The sequence below is a fragment of the Patella vulgata genome, chromosome 3 (genome assembly GCF_932274485.2).
Source record: "Patella vulgata chromosome 3, xgPatVulg1.2, whole genome shotgun sequence".
Classification (NCBI taxonomy): Eukaryota; Metazoa; Mollusca; class Gastropoda; family Patellidae; genus Patella; species Patella vulgata.
In genome coordinates, this window is record NC_065881.2 from 73258323 (window position 1) to 73279109 (window position 20787).

Sequence of the window (20787 nt, forward strand, 5' to 3'; positions counted from 1 at the left end):
CTAGTCATGTACACTGGAATGCACCTGAAAGAATATGGACAGTTGAAATTAGATGAAGAGTGGTCAGAAAAGCAACTGCCTGGGCAAAATTCTCCCTAGCACTGCATTGCATAATGATAGTAAAAAAAAGATAACCATATGTTAAATAACATAAAAAAAGTATTATATTGATAAGATAGGCATACTCCATTCCCATCCTGTACAATCCTCTAGAGTCTAGAGTCATTATATAGAAATTACGATGATTAATCTATGTTTGTTTTACAGTGGATGGTGCTATATATCTAAAGGACATGAAAGAAAATGTCCATCTATCATCTCGTCTTGGATCAGATCAGTATTTATACTTTAATTATTACTCATCGGGAAAAGATGGGGTAAGTAATTTGTTATCCAGTGTTGAATGAAGTTGGGGTGGGTTATTAAAATCTGCTCTGTCGTTCCGCCCATTTTTTTGCGTAGCATATGTCATTATATTATTATTACAGACATAAATCTATTGTAGTAATTAGGTGTTTTGCTGCTTAGAAATTTCTCTAATTTAATAATTTTTATGTTTCTATGGAAACAAATTTGACATATTTATGGTACAGTATATGTATACAAGAGGGCGCAATGTTTTTAAAATGACTGAATTACATTATTGAGTCAGTGTCTACCGAAAAGTGTATTTCTCCCCAAAAAATTTATGGTTGGACTTGTCAATTATGGTTGTAGGGTCAAATTCCTCACATCATGGATTTTCTTTTACTCTGGCATTTCCAAAAATTTTGATCGGAGAATATCAGATAATAAAGATCTTATCCACTTTTAATATTTTGTGATGTATTTCCAAAATTGTACAAAGAGTTAAATTCACAGATCGGTCTAGAATTTGCATACTGTCAAAATTCAACATGGCAGATTTAAGATAGGGTCAGAGCAAATCTATAAATGTTTTTTACAAACCGATGTAGACATAATATGATCGCTAATGATTTAGAAAATGGCGCTTACTGATCTAATATGAAAACACAGTATTCTACCATTGACATTCTGTTTAGAAAAGTCTTCCTTCAAGTACCAGACCAGTACTAATAAACATATTATATCTTGACAGACAAAAGGGATGCAGACAAAGGCTAAGCCTGTTCCCCAAACCCATTCAGACATCCTGAATAAAATTATTGTTACCCCCCCCCCCACCCAAAAAACACCTCTTTTATTCCACTCCAGTTAACCAAGTCATGATTCCACTCTACTTACATTCATCATGATTCCACTCTAGAGACAGTCAAGACTTAACATAATTCCATTCAAGACCAAGCATGATTCTTCTCTGGACCTGCCATGATTCCACCCAGAATCTGTCATGATTACACTCTAGACCTGGAATGATTCCACTCTTGACATACCCTGATTCCTTTCTAGACCTGGAATGATTCCATTCCAGACCAGTCATGAATCCACTCTAGACCTGGAATGATTCCACTCTTGACATACCATGATTCCTTTCTAGACCTGCCATGATTCCTTTCTAGACCTGCCATGATTCCACTCTGGACCTGCCATGATTCCACTCTAAACCTGCCATGATTCCACTTTAGACTTACCATGATTCCACTCTAGACCTATCATGATTCCACTCTAGACCTGCCATGATTCCACTCTAGACCTACCATGATTGAAGAATCTGAATAATTAGTAAAGAATTATTATATCTTTTTTTTTCAGTATCATACTGTAAACGGCGCTCGCATTGTACGAGGTAATATCAGAGGAGATAATGGAATAGTTCACATAATTGATCGAGTTATTGCCCCTTACTGTAGCCATAAAAACTTACCAGATTATCTTTCTCATCCTGATATCCCATCTTATTCATTCTCGTAAGTATATTTAGAATTTGACTTATAATTGGAAATAAAATGGGGTTTAACGTCCTACTTTTCTACAGCAACTGGGCTAATGAAAGCACCATGCAGTGTGCTGTGAAGAAAATTTTGCCTGGACAGCGCTTTACCTCTTATTTTGATTTCCAACTGTCAAGGGTGCTTTTACATGCACGCCAATCCACAAGACTTGACACTGTCCTTGCCAGGGCCGCTATCCTGCACCACTGATAAAGAGGAACCATTCCGGAAAATGACTTATAATTGATTGATAATTATTTCCCTTTATATAGTGGTTCTGTTTATAGTACTGCTCACCCCACCCTATATTGCTTGACATTTACTTTGAATATTTTCGTATAGAAGTAAAGAAGAGTGTTTGAATAAGAATTTTCTGAGATTGGTAAACGATCAGAAAATAGAGTGACACATAGGGAGATCGCTTAAGAAAATGCTGTCACAGCCTATAGATTCCTTTTCAACTTGTGTAGAGATTGTCACCCATCTTCAAAATTATATGTTATCATTAATATATGTTTAAATGCTTAATAAAATGCCATTTATATTCGTAGATCAATTATAAAAGCAAAGATAGTGGTACCGATACTAGCAGCAGAAACTAACAGATCTGATTTATTCTTTACATCGTTCTCACCTAATGATTCCTTTCTTTATCCAATGCCTCAATATGGACAGGATAAACTCTTCCAGGATTGGCTACTCCTGCAAAAGGTAATATAGAATAATTTAATTAATGTTTAATTGTATCAACAGTAAATCTGTGATGCTGGGGCAGATCCTGAAATTTTTACAGGAAGGGGTTTGCCAGGTTTCTGTTAAGGAAATTTGACAGATGACAATGTATGATGCCATCATCGTCTCCAAATTACGTAGCCATACATATGCACTGAGCTTTTTAAAGAGAGAAATCCCCCCCCTCCACCCGTTTGACGTCAATTTTTATAATGAATTAATAGGATCACGTTGTGATTGAATTTCTTTGATGCAAAGCATTAATTATAATATCACACATGTCTATATCATTATCTCGCTGCTTTGAATGCCCATATAATCTCCCATCCCACCATCTGATGATAAAGCACATGTAGCTGAGCAGGGGTGGGGGGTGTTGGACCCCCTCCTATGGATCTGCCCGTGATGAACAGTAAAATTATTTATGACAGTGATCGCAGTACAAAATGTACAAAATGGCCTGTGAAATATTGCAGACTTTGTATTTAGTGAAAGTGGGAGAAGCTACATGCTGGCTAAATTGGATCTTGGTCTTGGACCTGAACTGTGTGTCAAATTGTTTGTCAAGAATAAAGACACTTGATCCCTGTATTTAAGTGGGCACTGGCTGGATGAGGTATGAATTACACAAAAAAACTGTTCCAGTCTTCATTAGCATTTGGGTCTCTTTCTACGATTTAAAAGCTCTTGGGTAAAGGGAGGTAATTAGACAATACCTGTAGAGTGGATAAAACACATTATAGATATAGCCATTATTACTGATGCACTGCTTTAGAGAAAGAGAAATGAGGTTAAACGTCCACTCCACCCAAACAAGGTCATTTCGGGATTATAATATGGTTCAATTTTATTTCAATTGCTTGCACGTAGGGTTCTTTAGCAGTAGGAGGAAACCGGAGGACCCGGAGAAAACCCATGAGGTTGGACAGGCGACCCTACTCCTTGTCACGTACAACTCGGGATTCGAAACCACGCCATTTGACTCAATGACAGACCTTATGATACAGCGCGCACGTGCTAGCCATTTGGCCATCCATCCCCCACACTGCTTTGGACAGAGGCATAATACAAATTGTAATAATATTGCAATTTGAACTTTTCAAATAAACATGAAGTGGGATCAGTTGTTTTTTCACAGCACAAGGTATAGTAAGATCTATTTGATAAGTCTAACTTCAAGTTTGGTCAAAGGTCACGAGATGTAAATAGGGCTAGCACTAATCCCAACCCTAACCCTAACCCTAACCCTGGACCTATCCCTAATGCTTACCCTAAACCCTAACCAAGTCACTCGCCAACAATCACATGCCCTTTACATTATTAACACCTCAGCGACCTTAACGAAAATTGAGTTGGCCTTAACAAATAGATCTAGCCCTAGGTATATCCAAATGTAGTGATATAAAAATGTGAACCAAACTTTAAGAAATGGATGCTGCTTATTAATATTGATTGCAAATACAAATTTTCTATTTCTAGGTTTATAAAGCCCATATTATACCATATAGTGTACAGTTTATACCTACAGTCGGAACTATACCAGATTTTACAACATCAGCTGGTGATAAAATAACTTTTACTAGACATAAAGGAAGTGGTAGGTATACATTATAAAATAACTTTTACTAGACATCAAGGAAGTGGTAGGTATACATTATAAAATAACTTTTACTAGTCAGGAAAGACCCTTGCATGCCGTAAGCATAATAAGATAAGACAACTTGTCTGTGACATCACAATCGGTGGAAGCAGATGTTCAACTTTATTAGATGAAGAAGAAGGCCCATTCAAAAATCAGCTAAAGCACTCAATGTAAAACAGATCGCTTTTCTCCCGGAACTAATAGGGTAGTCATTATTTTTGTGAATCAGGTACTAAAGGGTAAATGCATGTTATCCTTTCATCTGTAGAGAGCCACGGTGGCTAAGTGGGTAACACACTGGCTGGCTAGCCTGGAGGTCGTGTGTTCGATCTCTGTATTGGCTAAGAAAGATCATTTTCTGAAGTGGTTTCCCCTTGTCAGTGGTGCCGGGCAGAGTGTGCCTGACCAGGACAGGTGTCTAGTCGTTTGGATTGGACGAAAAACCAAGGTCCTGTGTATGGCGTGTGCCCGTACCAGTCGGAGCAGAACAGTAGGATGTTAACCCCCATTTCATTTCATTTCATTTGCTTTCATCACAATACATACAGGTGTCAATAAGAATGTTCAGTATTTTTTGCAGCAGAAAAACGATTGTATCCAGTCATATCTTCTTTTTTTTCAGTATATGTATCTAACAACCGAGTTCGAGCTAGAATAGTACAAGCTAACATACCTGTTACAAATGGTGTATTACATGTTATAGATGATTTATTACATTATATCTATCAAAATATTCTACAAAAAATGGCATTTTTACCTGATGCAAGGTATAGTACAATGAATATTTTGATCTTTGTGATAAAGAGTAACATCATAACTTAACTCATTTTGCTTTAATTATTTTTTTTACCAAAATCTAGGAGAACTAAAACGTTTGTCCCTAGTGTCCGATTAAGACATAAGGTAAACAATCTACAGTTAATATGGTGCTAGCTCACTCACCAGGAGTTTCAGGTTTCTGTCACCTTTTTGGACAAGAAAGATCCTCACAATTTTCCAGCTGGATTTTCTCTTGTCAATGGCGCAGGACAGAGCCTGGCAAGGAAAACCGAGGTCACATGTGTACCATTGGCAGTATATTAAAGATCTCCAGATAATCAACATTGTCTGCGAGAAAGTTCTCTGGTATATAATACATTGCATGATGTATATGCATCTTCATTAGCCTGGGACAGGGAGGTCATCTTGTCAGCGGTGCAGGACAGGGGACTTGGCAAGGACAGTGTATAGTTGTTCGGATGAGATGGAAGAAAAAAAGAGGTCCCATGTACACATTGGCGTGCACATTAAAGAATCCTTGACAGTCAGAATTCGATATAAGAGCAGGCTATATCACTGCTGTCTGAGCAAAATTCCACTAATAGCACACTGTATAGCCTATGCCCGTCAATGCAGAACAGTAGAACGTTAAACCCCATTTCATTTCATTTTCTCAAAGTAGTAATGGTATTGTTTGATTTCAGTAATATGTTAGGTTATATGAACCGATTACCAGACGCAGTAAAACAGAGTTTACAAAGAACGAATGAAACATTCACTGTATTCGTACCAACTAATTGGGCATTCGGTAAAATACCAATTACACAACAAGAAGAACTGAGAAGAAATGATGAAGAGGGTATGAAAACACTCAATTATGTAAGTAGATCGTCTGTTTCAATGGCATTTAGTAATTGAATTTGAAATACACAGGTCACAATTCTATGGAATACAATTTTAAGTTAGACTTCGAAAAAAGAGTAGGGCAAACTTTGCCTTATAGAAGATTAATGACGAATGCCTGTCTTCATACGCTCAGAACAGTAGGACGTTAAACTTCATTTCATTTCTGTATTTACAGTTAATACAAGGTCATATTATATCAGGAGTAGATTTAAGTTCAAGTGATTTAGAAGCTGATCAAACTCTGACTACAATAGATGATAAAATAGTTTCTATAATACACGTACAGGGAGGTAAGATAACATATTTTTATCAAGAAGAAGGTTTATTCATGGAATCAATAGGTAAAAATCATAAATGAACATTGCTGAAAATAAGCATGCCTATTTTAGAAATTTAGATATAACACATATAACCGTTAAATATAGCTAAAAACGTTGAGATATACTGATGTGCTTGTTTTTAGCTACGATTGGATACCTTTAGTTCCAAGTGGCAGACTCAGTTTCTTTATTAATGCATGTAACATCTTAAAAATAAGATAATTTCATACTATTATGACTATTTAAACATACAGAGGCCAATGTAGTGCCACAACTATCACATAACTCCAAATATTCACGTTTAAATTAATGAAGCGGTGTTTTTATCCGACATACACCGTCGTACATCTCCCATGTAAAAACGGCATTCCTAGTAACGGCTTAATTCCTCGATTTTAAATACGATGATTTATACCTGGGTTAGGTAGGATTATAGGCTTAATTGTAGTTGGATGTGGCAGAAATATTATAAATAACAATATAATCAATCGTTGTTTTAATGAAAAATATTGTCAATTTTGCTTACTGATGCCCGATGTGATTTGCGTTGGGCTTTGCTCGGTTGAACTATTATAGCACCATCTCTTATCTCGAAACATGGAGGGTTGAGAGATGAGGTTTGTTGTCTAAACGGTTATATGTGCAATATGACATCCCACATTTGATTTTTTGTAATACACTGTAGTATTAATTGGACCATTTGGATTTTTATCCGGTTTCTCATGTCTTTGATGGACGTATATCGATATCAATATATATTTATTTAACTAATATCTCTAATATCTATATATATTGATGTATATAGATATCTATCCATATTGATCGATATCGTTTTCTATCCATATTGAGTTATCTTCATATATTTTCATATTGATCTATCTAAATATATATCCATATTGATCTATCTAAATATATATCCATATTGAGCTATCTGAATATCTATATATATTGATCTTTCTAAATATCTATATATATTGAACAGTGTTATTGTGTTATTTAAATGTGTTTTTATATGTATTTATTTTAGAGACGTATATAGAAAGTGGTACAGTTCGTGCCAAGATAGAAGTAATGGATATTGGCTGTACTAACGGTGTTATTCATTTTATCAGTAATGTTCTATTTATGAGAAATTTTACTTTATGGGAAGCCATGGAAAATATTCCACAATTAAGGTAAGCTTAATTATACCAGTTGGGTAACATGATATTAGGCCTGGAGGACGTAATTTTTTGATGACCCGGGTGGTACCATAAGGTTGTGAATGCTGACTTTTGCACTGTTTGACAGCTGCAATTCTAACCAGGAATAAGCCATAGAGCCACTGCCCGTGCCCATCTCTCCTTATGCGCCATCCAGATCTTTAAGATCCCAAAATGAACAAAAACTTGCAGTTTCAACTTTCAGGCTTAAATCTTTTGGACACCGATGTTTTGCTCACTGTGCGCCTCAATTGTGGAACTCGTTACCATACAACATTAGGAACTGAAAAAGTCTAGAATGTTTTAAGTCACAGTTAAAGACACACCTATTTCTAACAGCCTATGATTAAAGTATTAAGATAGATTCTGTTTGATAGTGGAGAGCCAAATATGCCCCAGGAGCAGTACTTTACGTAATGGAATGAGCGCTCAACAAAAACTCACATTATTATTATTATTATTATCTTAATTAGCCTGGTTAGTGCGAAAAAAAATAAGAAATTAAATCACATTTCTGACATGTTCTTATTTCAGTATAATGTACTCGTTTGCTCTCGAAGATCAAGATATTGAAGACAAGCTGCTGTCAGATAATACTGGTCCTAGAACAGTTTTTATGGCGGGAAATTCAGTTTTAGAACAAGCCGATCAGCAAGTAATAAAGACATTGAGATCATTCTCCTATATTGTTCATGAGGTAAGTACCGTTAGGTGTTAATATTGCTTTTCAAAGTGTTGCAGGACTCTCATGATTTGCTCTACATAGAGAAGTGCTTGCATTTTCAATAAGTTGGTGATATTATATCAATTGAATTACATTTATTATCTTGTTGAAAATGGATGATCAGATGTACTGTAATATCCAATTTCCAATAATAATCTCACAATATTCTGTATAACTTGCAGGCAATAAAAGGTCAGATAGTGCAAGGAATTCACATGTCATCTGATATAGCAAAATCTGTACAAGTTGGAACTATGGCCGGAAAAACTCTTACATTATTTAAAGATAAAGAAACAGGAGGTCAGTGGAAAAATTGGGAATGATATTGATATTGGGAATAATATTGATATTGGTAAGATCAATAATATTGATATTGGGAAGATTAATAATATTGATCTTGGGAAGATCAACAATATTGATCTTGGGAATAATATTGATATTGATCTTGGGAATAATATTGATATTGATCTTGGGAATGATATTGAGACTGATATTATTAATAATATGGATATACATTGATATTTATATTTATAGTGGGATTGATATTGGTAATGACATTGAGATCGATCTTGGAAATAATATTGGGAGTAATCTTGAAATTTATCTTGGAAATAATATTAGTGATATTGGGATTGGTATTGAGATTGATATTGGGAATGTTATTGATATTGTGATTGATTTACAGTGTATGTATATTGGAAATACTAATGATACTGGGAATAATATTGATATTGGGATTATTGTTTGACCCTTCAAGTTTTTGATATATAAAGAAAAATTGTCTAACTTAGATTGGTATTCATTGACACGTACAATACACAATTCTTTGGAATAGAATTACTCTTGATTACTAAGCAACGCAATGAGTAAACTCTGAAATCCACAAGTACAAGGATGAATTCCATGACTTGCATAGGTAACATACTGTATGATCTACACTGCCATAATGATACCCAAATAATATATTGAAACCAAACCAAGGACATTATTCTATTGGAATATTCTAGGGATGTGGTTAGAAGACATTATTCTATTGGAATATTCTAGGGATGTGATTAGAAGTGGATAAGTCTTTCTGATTTTGCAATGACTAACTAACAAACTTTTATTTTGTAGAGTTTGAGGTAGAAGGAAGTCATGTTCGAGCACGTGTAATAGTGAAAGATATCTGGTGTTCTAATGGTGTATTACATATAGTAGATGATATTCTACATTTACCAATCAGAAATATCGTACAGGAAATAGCTAAACATAGCGATCTTACGTAAGATTATTAGCAAAATATCAGACACTTGTTTATTTCAATAGTCCTGTTCATGTAATAAAATAGGATGGGTTTTAACTCTTTCTCTGCCGAGTGGCACTAAAAGACAGTACAGCTGAGTGCTAAGCCATTTAGGTATAAATAGCTCTGATTTGGAATGGTTTGGTGACCATGTGTTAGTCCCAAAGTTGCTCAGTTCCTGTCAAGTGGACGTGTGGATGTTAAACCCCATTGCCCTCCATCTCTCTGTTATCAGAAAGTGGTATTTACTTAAGGCAGTGGTTATTAGTCTAGGAAGGGTAATAAAATCTTAACTTACATCCTGGATCACTGACAAGGGGAAACTACTCTGGAAAATTCTGAGGAACTGTTTCGGCCAACACCGATATTGAACCAGGGATCTCCTAGTCAGTGAGCCAGCGACATACTCACCAAGAACCACACTATATCCTTTCATCTTTCGGATTTCATATGGTCTTGCTTGGTCCTGCAATGGTCTGGTTGTAGCAAATGGACGGTTAACACAAATAGGAATTTATAAAAATCAGGATCTGAATATTAATGTTTTATTTTCTAGTTTTACGTCTGCTTTGATAACAGCTGTACAAGATTTAAATGTTCAACTATCTAATTTATCTGAGAATTATACAATTTTTATACCTCGGAACGATGCCTATTCTAAACTACAATGGTCTACTATAGATGCTGTATTAAAAGATATACCTCGAGCTAGAAAGGTAAGTTTGACTAAATAAAATAGAAATTAAATGAAATGGGTTTTAACTCTTAACCGGTTGACGTCATTTTGACGTCGTGACGTCAAGTGGTCAGGCTAAATAAAGGCTGACATCAAATATTTTGTATGCCTATTTCAATCGACTACTGTTGAATAATTATAAGTGATAGACTCTTGACACCAATTAAAAAGTTGAAAGGGATAAGTTGATCTATAATTTGCAAATCATTCTAAGTATTTCAACTACTTCGAGGGTCTTTAACGTTCAAGACATTGTCAAATTACGTTTTTCATCAAAAAATGTTGAACAAAGACATGTTTTTCTCAATTAAAAAGTTGAAAGGGATAAGTTGATCTATAATTTGCAAATCATTTTAAGTATTTCAACTACTTCGAGGGTCTTTAACGTTCAAGACATTGTCAAATTACGTTTTTCATCAAAAAATGTTGAACAAAGACATGTTTTTCTCAATGCCCTTGAGAAGACAAGTTCCTATCTGACAGGCATGCTTGGCCATATCAATTAAATACGAAACTAAATACACAAATGCGGCTTATCAAAAAGGTTCTTGCTGTGGTCGACTTTAGTCAATCGTGACCACTTAGCAGTATAACGCTGTGGTGACTATAGTCGACAATGACCGGTTAAGGGTTAATGTCCTATTGTTCTGCACCAACTTGTTTAAAGCAGATAGACATTCACCATGAGGGAAACGTTTCCTGGGCAGCAGCATTTCTCCTTCCTAATCTTTGTCAAAGGTTTCGTTTACACGCACAACAACTTATACACAGATCATCAGTTAATTTTTTCTTCAATTAGCTCCCATTCCCTTTCATAGACTTCAACAACAAATATTGTGTTTTCTTCTTTGAGCGGCATTTAGCAATTGACATACGTAATACAAAAACATAATATGGAACACAATTACTATTTTACTTAAAACGACGTTTCGTTGAGGGTTCTCTCAACGCTTTCAAGCAAATGATAATGAAAATAATGTACAGAGGGTTTATATACAAAAACAAGTAACAACTAATTAATCTTAATTAATAGGGAAACCATTCAACATCTTAAGGGTTAGGCCTTCTCGGTGTGATATTCTTATCGCGACACCGTAACATGTTAAATGGTTTCCCTATTGATTAGATTAATTAGTTGTTACTTGTTTTTGTATATAAACCCTCGGTACATTATTTTCATTATCATTTGCTTGAAAACGTTGAGAGAACCCTCAACGAAACGTCGCTTTAAATAAAATAGTAATTGTGTTCCATATTATGTTTTTGTATTAAATATTGTGTTGCGTAGCAAATGGTGTTCTGAATAATATTGATGATTATAGTACCAAAAAATAGGTAGATCTCGCTATTTTTTATATTTAATTTTATATGGGGTTCAAATTCCTGTCAGTAAAACTCCTCAAAAATTAGATGTTATGGAGTTGTGACTATTAAAATGAAATGAAGTAGGGTTTAACATCATAAGCAGGCCTGGAAATAACTTAGTACCGAACATGTATTAATAATATCAATAAAAAAGACAAATCAGTGCCGGACAAAATGACAGTTACCAGAGGTTTAGTGCCTGACAAAGCCTGAATCTGTGCCTGACATTGTCAGTGACAGCTATAAGGTGCCTTATTTCCAGGCTTGATTCATAAGGTCCACTTTTCTCCATAAACCGGGCTAATGTTTACTTTCAGATCTTACAGAGTCATATAATATCTGGTGTAGCTAAATATATAGACGAGATAAGAGATCGGGAAATGTTAAAAGCAGATGAAAATGTTATTTATATTATCAGAAAAAATGGACATGGTGGGTACTTATACTTTAATTAAGGGTGATCATAAACCATTAACAATGTAAAGATTTATTCTCTGTGGCTTGACGTACTTGGGTGAGGGGCTACAATGGCCATACCATCTTGCTTTGGGTCTTCAGCAATGACTAAATAATCCACATTTCCAGTACATAATACCTTATACATCTCCAATGAAAAAACCTAATTTATACATTTAATTAACTTTTAAATATCGTGCCCCCCCACCCCCTTCCCCACACACACACACTCATTTTTTCGTAAATCTGCCATACATCTTAGAGTCTGCTAATATAATTATAATATAATTAAAAAGAATTATTGAAGGAAATTAATGTCCACAATGTATTTAAGTGGTATCGGTTTTTTTTAGTTCAAACTTCTAAAGATGTTAAGTAGGGAGAGAATGCATTATATGTATTAAAATCTTTGAAAGTTATTTGAGTGATTGTTAATCCTTTAAAAACTACAGTATTTCATGAGTAGTTGAATCTCTAACAGGGAATATCATTTCCGAAATGGTTCAATTCTATTCGTATTTGTTTTAAAGGGATTACTGACAATATTTTTTGTATTTCCATATATTTATAAAGTTGATTATATTTTCAGTATTTGCTATAAATAATAATTTATGGGCAAGAGTAATAAAGCCTGATATACCTGCATCTAATGGTAGAATACATGTAATAGATACTATATTCTATCTACCTTATATGACTATTGCTGAAGCTCTGGAAAATATGGAGGAACTTAAGTAAGTTTATTATAATTAACATTGATAAATTTTATTGACTTCTGATTCATTTATTTGTGTTGTAAAACCTGTAGCCCCCCAGGCAAAGCAGTGCACTGGATCCCCTTCTTATGCAACCAGGAATACAGATGTAAATATGGTCGATAAAATTAAACATATTTATTGTTTAAACATTAACAAATATGGTTGATAAAATTAAACATATTTATTGTTTAAACATTAACAAATATGCTGTAACACTGAGATTATAATATACTCCTAATTTGTTAACTTCTATTTTGCCCCAGGTTTGTACTACCTCTGGTTATTCAGTTTCTATTTGTATCCCTGGTTAATTACTTTCTATCGGCCCCCCTTGTTAATCAACAGCTTTTGTACCCCTGGTTAATCAATTTCTATTGTAACCTTGGTTAATTAGCTTCTATTTGTACCTCTGGTTAATCAACTTTTATTGTACCCTTGGTTAATTAACATATATTGTATCCCTGGTTAATCAGCTTCTAATGTAACCCTGGTTAATCAACTTCTAATGTAACCCTGGTTAATTAACATATATCGTATCACTGACTAATTAACATCAATATTAATTAATTAATTAACATATATTGTACCCCTGATTAACTAACTTCAAATTCCATTTTTATTTCAGGCCCTTTCAAGATTTGATGAGTTTAGTCCCTGAATTTAATGATTTAATAACATCAAATGATAATCGTTTAATGACATTATTTATACCGTCTGGTGATTATATTCAATCTTTAGATTATCATAAATTAGATAAAATACAAAAATCTCCAAAAATACTTAAACGGGTAAGTAGATCTATAGCTATCTGTATCCTATTGTGTTTTATGATACAATTTCAAAATATTAGTTTTATTATTCATAAAGTTATTATACACTACTACAGCTCCCCAGAGCAGAATTTGTTATTTGTGAAATAAAGTGGGGTTTTTAAACGTTCTAATGTTCTGCTCCTAAACTGGGCTAATGAAGACAGGCATACGCCATACAGTGGGCTATGGGGGAAATTTTGCCCAAGCAGCAGCTCTATGGCCTACTCTTATATCGAATTCCAATTGTCAAGGGATCTTTTACGTGCACGTCGATGTATACACAGGACTAGACAACTGTCACCACTGAGAAGGGGATACCATGTCGGAAAATCCCTTATGAAATGAAATGAAATGTGATTTAACATGAAACTTAATTTAGACATTGTCCTTAACAAGCCCTCCGTCCTGTACCACAGACAAATGGAAACATGTTTGGGAACATAAATTTACTTTTTCTGTATACCCTTTTGAAGCGCACACGTCTGTATACCCTTTCTGAAGTCCCTTAATTTAATGATTTTACCTTTTACCCTTATCTCTTTTATTATTTTCAGTTATACGCTGGTCATGTTTTACCTCAAGCTAGATATGACGATGCCTTTCTACGTAAATATCCTGATTCTGATTATGTTACTACCAGATCAGCATTAAATGTTACAATAACTATCAGAAGATCTGCAACAGGTACATTCATTCATCATTTAATATATCTCACTTCAAATATACAGTAGTGGTAAATTTGGTGTTGATTTGATAAAGAGTAGGTGAAAACTGCTGATGTCCTGGCAGAATTCTACTTATTGGCATTGCATATACGAGCTTATAAAAAAATAACCATATGTTACCCTCACAATGACCAAGGGATTGTGTTGACAAAACATTAAAAGCTATACCTTGTCCATATATTTTACTGATTAAAACTATCTTGTCTTTGTTACTATTTCAGTCCTCTGTACGATCCTGGCATAGCTCCCCCTTGTCAGTGATACAGGACAGAGGGCCTGGCAAGGGAAAATGCATAGTTGTTCGGATGGGACAAAAAGACTAAGTCCTGTGTACACATTGTCATGCATTAAAAGAACCCTTGGCAGTTAGAATTTGATATAAGAGTAGGCCATAGTGCCGCTGTGCAGGCAAAACTTTCCTCACAGCACACTGTATGGCGTATGCCCATCTTCATTATCCCAATAATCAGGGAAGTAGAACGCTAAACCCCATTTCATTTCATTACATTTCATTTCCCTTATAGCACATATGATACCTGTCTTCATTAGCCCAGTCAGAGCAGTAGGACGTTAAGCTCTATTTCATTTCATTTTATTTCATTTCGTTTCATTTTGAATATTTACAGGTTCATTTATTGATGCTGGTTACGAGAAGACTGCAATTGATCTTGTAGCACAAGGTTTTGCTTTTACAAATGGTGTTATCTACATCATTGAGTCATTCCTTAATTATTCTCCTCTCACATTATTAGAAAGACTGCAATCTGAAGACAGTATCAGGTAAGTTCTTCACCATCTGTGTATTAACCAATTTAACATGTTTCAGTAATTTAAAGGTGTGGATCATCATTTGTATTTTTCAGACAATATCTAAATCTTACATAATGTATCTTTAATGTACCTAAATTTGACATTTAATTACCGGTAAGAAAAAAATCAACAGCAGATAATCTTCATATATAGATTCTGTCAGATTAAAAAGAGGACCATCCAAAGATTATAGGTAGCGCTGACCATATCCTGTTTATATCGTCTGCAGAGAATGCCAATTGGCATAATATTAACTTCTTTTGGGTTTTTTCCAGAACATCTATTGCATTATTAGATTTATTAGTAACACCAAATGTTACAGACCTATTATCACGAGATGGTGTTACTTTCACGTTCCTGGCACCAAGTGACAACTCGGATAATTTAATGGAATTTTCTGATTATGCAAAGAAGCAAGGATTATCTCGAGAGGATAAATTAAAAGTAAGTTAGAAAGTTCTTTCGGTCGCAAATGTCTTTAAAAATTCTTTTCCACTTGGACCAATACTGTTCTCTCTAGCTCAGGGTTGTTGAGTGGTCTAATGCATATGCTTTAGATCGTAAGGTCTGTCATTGAGTCAAGTGGTATGGTTTCGATCCCAAGTTTATATGTAGGGTGACCTGTCAAACCTCGTGGTTTTTCGATTCCCAGCTTGTATGTCACAAGGAATAGGGTCACCTGTCCATTTTCCTAAGGCTTTTAAAGACTTCTACTTGCAAGTGAATTGTAGATTTAAAATTGAACGATATATGTTAGTCCCAAAATGATCTAGTTTGTGACGTTAACGCTCTCTCTAAGTAAATCACTTTACACAATTAGCTATATGCTGTCATTTTATTATTGTAGGTATTTTGGCGTCATGTTATAAATGGGAGTGAAGTGACTTACATCGATTTAAAACAAGGCTATGTTAAATCTGATTCATTACCAACTAATGTAACATTACAGACAGCTAATGACGGTAAGATTCTTTTACAAACATCTCAATATACAGGGTGAGGGCCAAAGGCGATTGGATCTCACAGAAGTGAATGCTCTCAATCCCTTAAAAGGAGTCAGTTATACAAGATTATTGGGTGACAAGGCATGCACCAACTGAATATGATGCTATCTCGACCAGTCATCAGAGCTGAAATATTTCATTCAGCATCATATCTGTGATAGGACTCTATTTAGTGTAATTCTATTGTAATACCATCTATTCGGGAAGTTTCAGGCTGACAGTTGAGCACCCTCAAAGAGTTAAGTGAAGTTCCAAGTTAAAGTTGCCGATCCCAACAATTTTTCAGACAATATTTAATTTCTAACAGCTAAATCCATGATCACATGGATTCAACCTGAACATTTAGTTTAGAAAACAAATCCAAAATATCAATGGTAGATAATCTCCTGTTTAAAATGTCAAGAATCTGACTTGATGCCTGTTGTAGCCTAGATCTGGTGAGAAAGTGTTGATTTGTACAACAAGTGTGTATGACGCCCCCATTGCAAATCATAGGTCCTTATGCAGTTGAAAATCCTTTATGGTCACTCTGATATGTAAAACCTATCTATTGTTTAGAGAATGCATGGGAGATAACCTCATATTGTACACTGGAAATAACTCTTCTTAAAAATGTCCTCAATATGTTACGAGTGAGTGTACATTTGAGTTATTTGCCCTTTGGTTTGCCCTCCTTACAATATTATTGTTTTGGAGGAAAATTTATACACTTCTTTGATACAAACTAGTAGGGCAGATATGACCTCTTGACAACGATTGAAGATTGTTGGAAAGCAACATCTACCTTTAATTTGATTCACATTGTTCAATATGCTTGTAATGTGACATTGAACCAGTGGCATACAGATGTTTAGTGATGCCAGGGGACAACTCCTTGATTGTATATGCCCCTGAAACTCAAGGAAAGAGCCTAGTACTCAGAACTGTGAGAGAAAGGAAGACGCTTTACATATTTCAAATCCGAAGAAATAAACTTTACATTCAAATTATGTAGGATAGCTTGTACAACAATTTTTACAACAATAATTTCGAATTTAAAGAAATTTAATTAATTTCTGTCTTTGATTGAATGGCCCCCTGAAATGGATGCCTGGTGGGGCTGTCATCCGCTCTGCATGTCACTGCATTAAAGGGACCATCCCGATTTTTAATAGAGCTTGGTATACCAGTCATCATTTCCATTTTAAGTTGTTTCAAAACGTATCGCGTATATTGAGTTAGTTGCTCAGCCTAAGCTGGAGGTTTTTAAGGGCTTTTAACAAAAATTAAATGGTTTTACTCTCCCAAATATAATCGAGATTGGCCCTTTAAATCAATTATTCACATTATAAGAGATTTAAATTCATTTATTCAAAGATGTCTGATTAATACTAAATTATTTCTCTTTACAGACGTAATGTTCAGCTGGAAAGATGTTCAAGGTCGTATTATCAAAGCTAATTTATTGGCATCCAATGGAATTATCCACGTCATCGATAATTTCTTGTATTCAACATCATCACCAACGACAACTGCAAAAACTTCCAGCAGAGTATCTGACAGTGTGGAACATAGGACACCGCCTGCAACCACCCCGAATGCACAGCCTGTACTCAGTGGTGTATCATTACGCTTGGAAAAAATGCTTCTTATATTAACTGTGATGGTGAGCTGGACATCAATGCAGATTTATTCATGACAGTGATATCAAACCAAAAATATTTTCTTACAAAAAAAAAAAGACTTTCACCAGAAATCCATTCTTCATTTTTTAACATAGATGTATATAGAAACATTTGTATCATATCATTTTGTATAAATATTCATCAGTTGTATATAATGCCTTCAAAGAAGGAATCCTCCTTTTATTGCACTGTCAGAGCCACAGCGGACTAAAAAATAGCCAATGGTGCTCCTAAACTATGATTTAGTTTTTAATTCATTGGTATTTATCAGTAGGCCTATCTATATTTACTTCCTGTATCTATTTTTGACTCTGTACATGTAATGGTCACTATCTCTGCTAAAAGTTCTTTTAACTATAAATCTGAAATGTCCACTCAATGTTTCAATGATTTGTGCATGCATAGGGGTCTTTAGTAGAGGGAGGAAACCAGAGGACCCATAGAAAAACTACAAAGTTGGCTAGTGACCCCCGCTCCTTGTCAAGCACTGGCTTGGGATCAAATCCACACCATTTGACTCAATGACAGACCTTATGGTCTAAAGCATAGGCCTACGTGTTAGATCAGTCGAAAGGGAGTGCTGTAAATATAAAAGCACAAGAGGATCTTTCATAGCCCCTTAATTGAGACTCCTCGATTTATTCTGCTGAGCTTATGGTATATTATGCTTTTAAGCCCTGGTTAAAAAAAACCAGTAATCTGAATTTTTTAGGACATATCAAATCCCTCAATGCTATGTTTTGTTGGTAAGTTATATTGTATATAATAGGTGCCATTACAATGGTTGTTGAATATGTGTCTAGTTTAAGTTAGATTGGTATTTTCTTCTGGATCTAATATTTTTGTCAATTCTACATGAACATCTGTTTCCTACTGAAGTGATTATCTTAACTAACTGTTTTGGTGAACAGATCAACCCCCTCTATCAGTTGGTTGTTCTGAAGTTTGATCCTACACTACGACAAGCAATGGGGTTTGCCTTTCTACAACATCTCCATCTGTACTCTTCTCAAATTATTTAAATATATGCATAGACCTAGTCCTCACATTAAATGTTGTTTGACTATTCCACTTTAAAAGTGGGAAGAAAATATAGTATGCAGAGAAAACCCATTTATGTAGGCGACTCTACTCCTTGTGACAGACTCAGGATCCAACTCATAGATACCAGGCCCTGGTTTCACAAACTTAAGTTTAGAATTTACTCAAAATTGTTTGCCTTATATTAACTAAAATATAGCCTTTATAAAACTTTTGTTGTTTTAATGTATCAAATACATTAATAAGAAGCTATGTGTAAATTTTTGTGTTTCTGGATTAAAGATATTTCTAATAAACAGTGATTGAAAGTTGAGTAAATTCTTAACTTAAGTCTGAGAATGCTTTGCGAAACTGGGACTAAGATGATCTACACCACCCACCCAGTGAAAATAGGGGTTAATATTAATCCAGCTGGTTAAATATAAGGACTGTTTGTAAATGTATAATGTCCTCTAGTTGTAGTGCTAGTTTTTGTAGATACATTTTTCATAATAAAGATTGCCAATATATAAACATATCAATTTTATTATATATACTAAACGGCTTTGTTATTATTTCATATGCCCCACTTGTTATCAGCGAGGAAAATACTGAAACTGATTCCAAATTCCTCCTCCTGCCAGATAGTAGAATATTTAGTAGTTTCCCTCCAACCAGCTGCTCATTTATTTTGTCCGATGGTACACACCAACACTGAAGCTCTCAATTAGGTGAAGCAAAGTAGCAACAGATATTCAATACTAGATGATCTGAGCTGATATTACTTCCCTTTGATAATTTTTCCCTTGCAGTATATGCATCATGGACCATTTTAAGGAGCAACATCGAGTCAATCTGGGTTTTTTTTAATTCGATTTAGTACACCAGTACAAAATCTGTGAGAATTATCCTTAACAGCAACCTTGTGGTTAAAAGACCAACATGCGCATAGGGTTCTTTAGCAGTGCGAGGACCTGGAGAAAACCCACACGGATGGACATGCGATTCTACTCAATGACAGACCTTATGATACAACACGCACATGCTAACCACTCGGCCATCCAACCCCCCAGACCAACATGTATTTTTCGACAAGTCAAGGATTTCCACCTTCATGGTTTTGCTTATCGAACATGGCGAACATGGCGTATTCAATTTTTGGCATGATTCTACTTTTGAATTCTCAGTGGGAGTTAGTTCTGGCATGTGGCTAGAATCTGACTTGAATAAAATCCATCATCATCACCTGATTCAAAACCAGAGATTATATAATTAAGAACTACTCTGTTTTGTTTTAAAATTGCCTGCAATTTTCATTTCCTCACAATCACATCCAAAATATTTATATAAGTGTTGAGAGGGGAGAGTTATACAGAGAGAGAGAGAGAGAAATGGGGTTTAACGTCCACTTGACACAAACTAGGTCATTTCGGGACTAACATGGTTTAATTTTATTTCAATAATTGGTCTGCGTGTAGGGGTCTTTAGCAGTGGGAGGAAACCGCAGGACCCGGAGAAAGCCCACGAGGTTGGACAGGCGACCCTACTCCTCGTCACGTACAACCAGGGAATCGAAACCACGCCAGTTGACTCAATGACAGACTTTATAGTACAGCGTGCATGTGCTAACCATTCAGCTATCCACCCCACCCCCCCTCGAGGTATACATTTACATAATAATACCAAACACAATTTTATAAATACTTTTTTTTATCCTTGTTCAAACATTTTATAGAAACAAGAAAAAGTGAATTAATGTTAAGATAAGGTGAGTTTTGTAAGCTAAAGTATTAATAAAGGTTTTCTAAGAATATAGGTGTATTAATAATATCTAATAGAATATAGTAAAACAGAAATAATATAGATTATGAAATATAAATATTATATAATAAACAATATATATATCTCGACCCTAATTCAATTAAATAATTACAAAGAAGAAAAAAATATTTAGGTCCAATTCTTGTAATCTACA

The 20787-nt window shown here is 34.8% G+C and overlaps 1 protein-coding gene across 5 annotated transcripts in view; it reads left to right on the forward strand.

Moving 5' to 3' along the window:
* The window catches only part of LOC126816388 (fasciclin-1), an 87570-nt gene extending 68197 nt beyond the window's left edge, over positions 1-19373 (forward strand). For all 5 annotated transcript variants that reach the window (XM_050542858.2, XM_050542859.2, XM_050542860.2 and 2 more), the window contains 20 exons: positions 268-377; positions 1714-1868; positions 2444-2603; positions 4104-4221; positions 4889-5033; positions 5730-5904; positions 6107-6221; positions 7279-7426; positions 7988-8150; positions 8360-8477; positions 9294-9441; positions 10019-10178; positions 11881-11995; positions 12609-12753; positions 13403-13565; positions 14144-14273; positions 14941-15094; positions 15400-15568; positions 15972-16086; positions 17520-19373. In XM_050542858.2, coding sequence (XP_050398815.2) covers positions 268-377; positions 1714-1868; positions 2444-2603; positions 4104-4221; positions 4889-5033; positions 5730-5904; positions 6107-6221; positions 7279-7426; positions 7988-8150; positions 8360-8477; positions 9294-9441; positions 10019-10178; positions 11881-11995; positions 12609-12753; positions 13403-13565; positions 14144-14273; positions 14941-15094; positions 15400-15568; positions 15972-16086; positions 17520-17806 — 2993 coding nt within the window. In that variant the 3' untranslated portion in view covers positions 17807-19373. The remainder of the gene's footprint in view (positions 1-267; positions 378-1713; positions 1869-2443; positions 2604-4103; positions 4222-4888; positions 5034-5729; positions 5905-6106; positions 6222-7278; positions 7427-7987; positions 8151-8359; positions 8478-9293; positions 9442-10018; positions 10179-11880; positions 11996-12608; positions 12754-13402; positions 13566-14143; positions 14274-14940; positions 15095-15399; positions 15569-15971; positions 16087-17519) is intronic.
* Positions 19374-20787: the final 1414 nt, after the last annotated feature.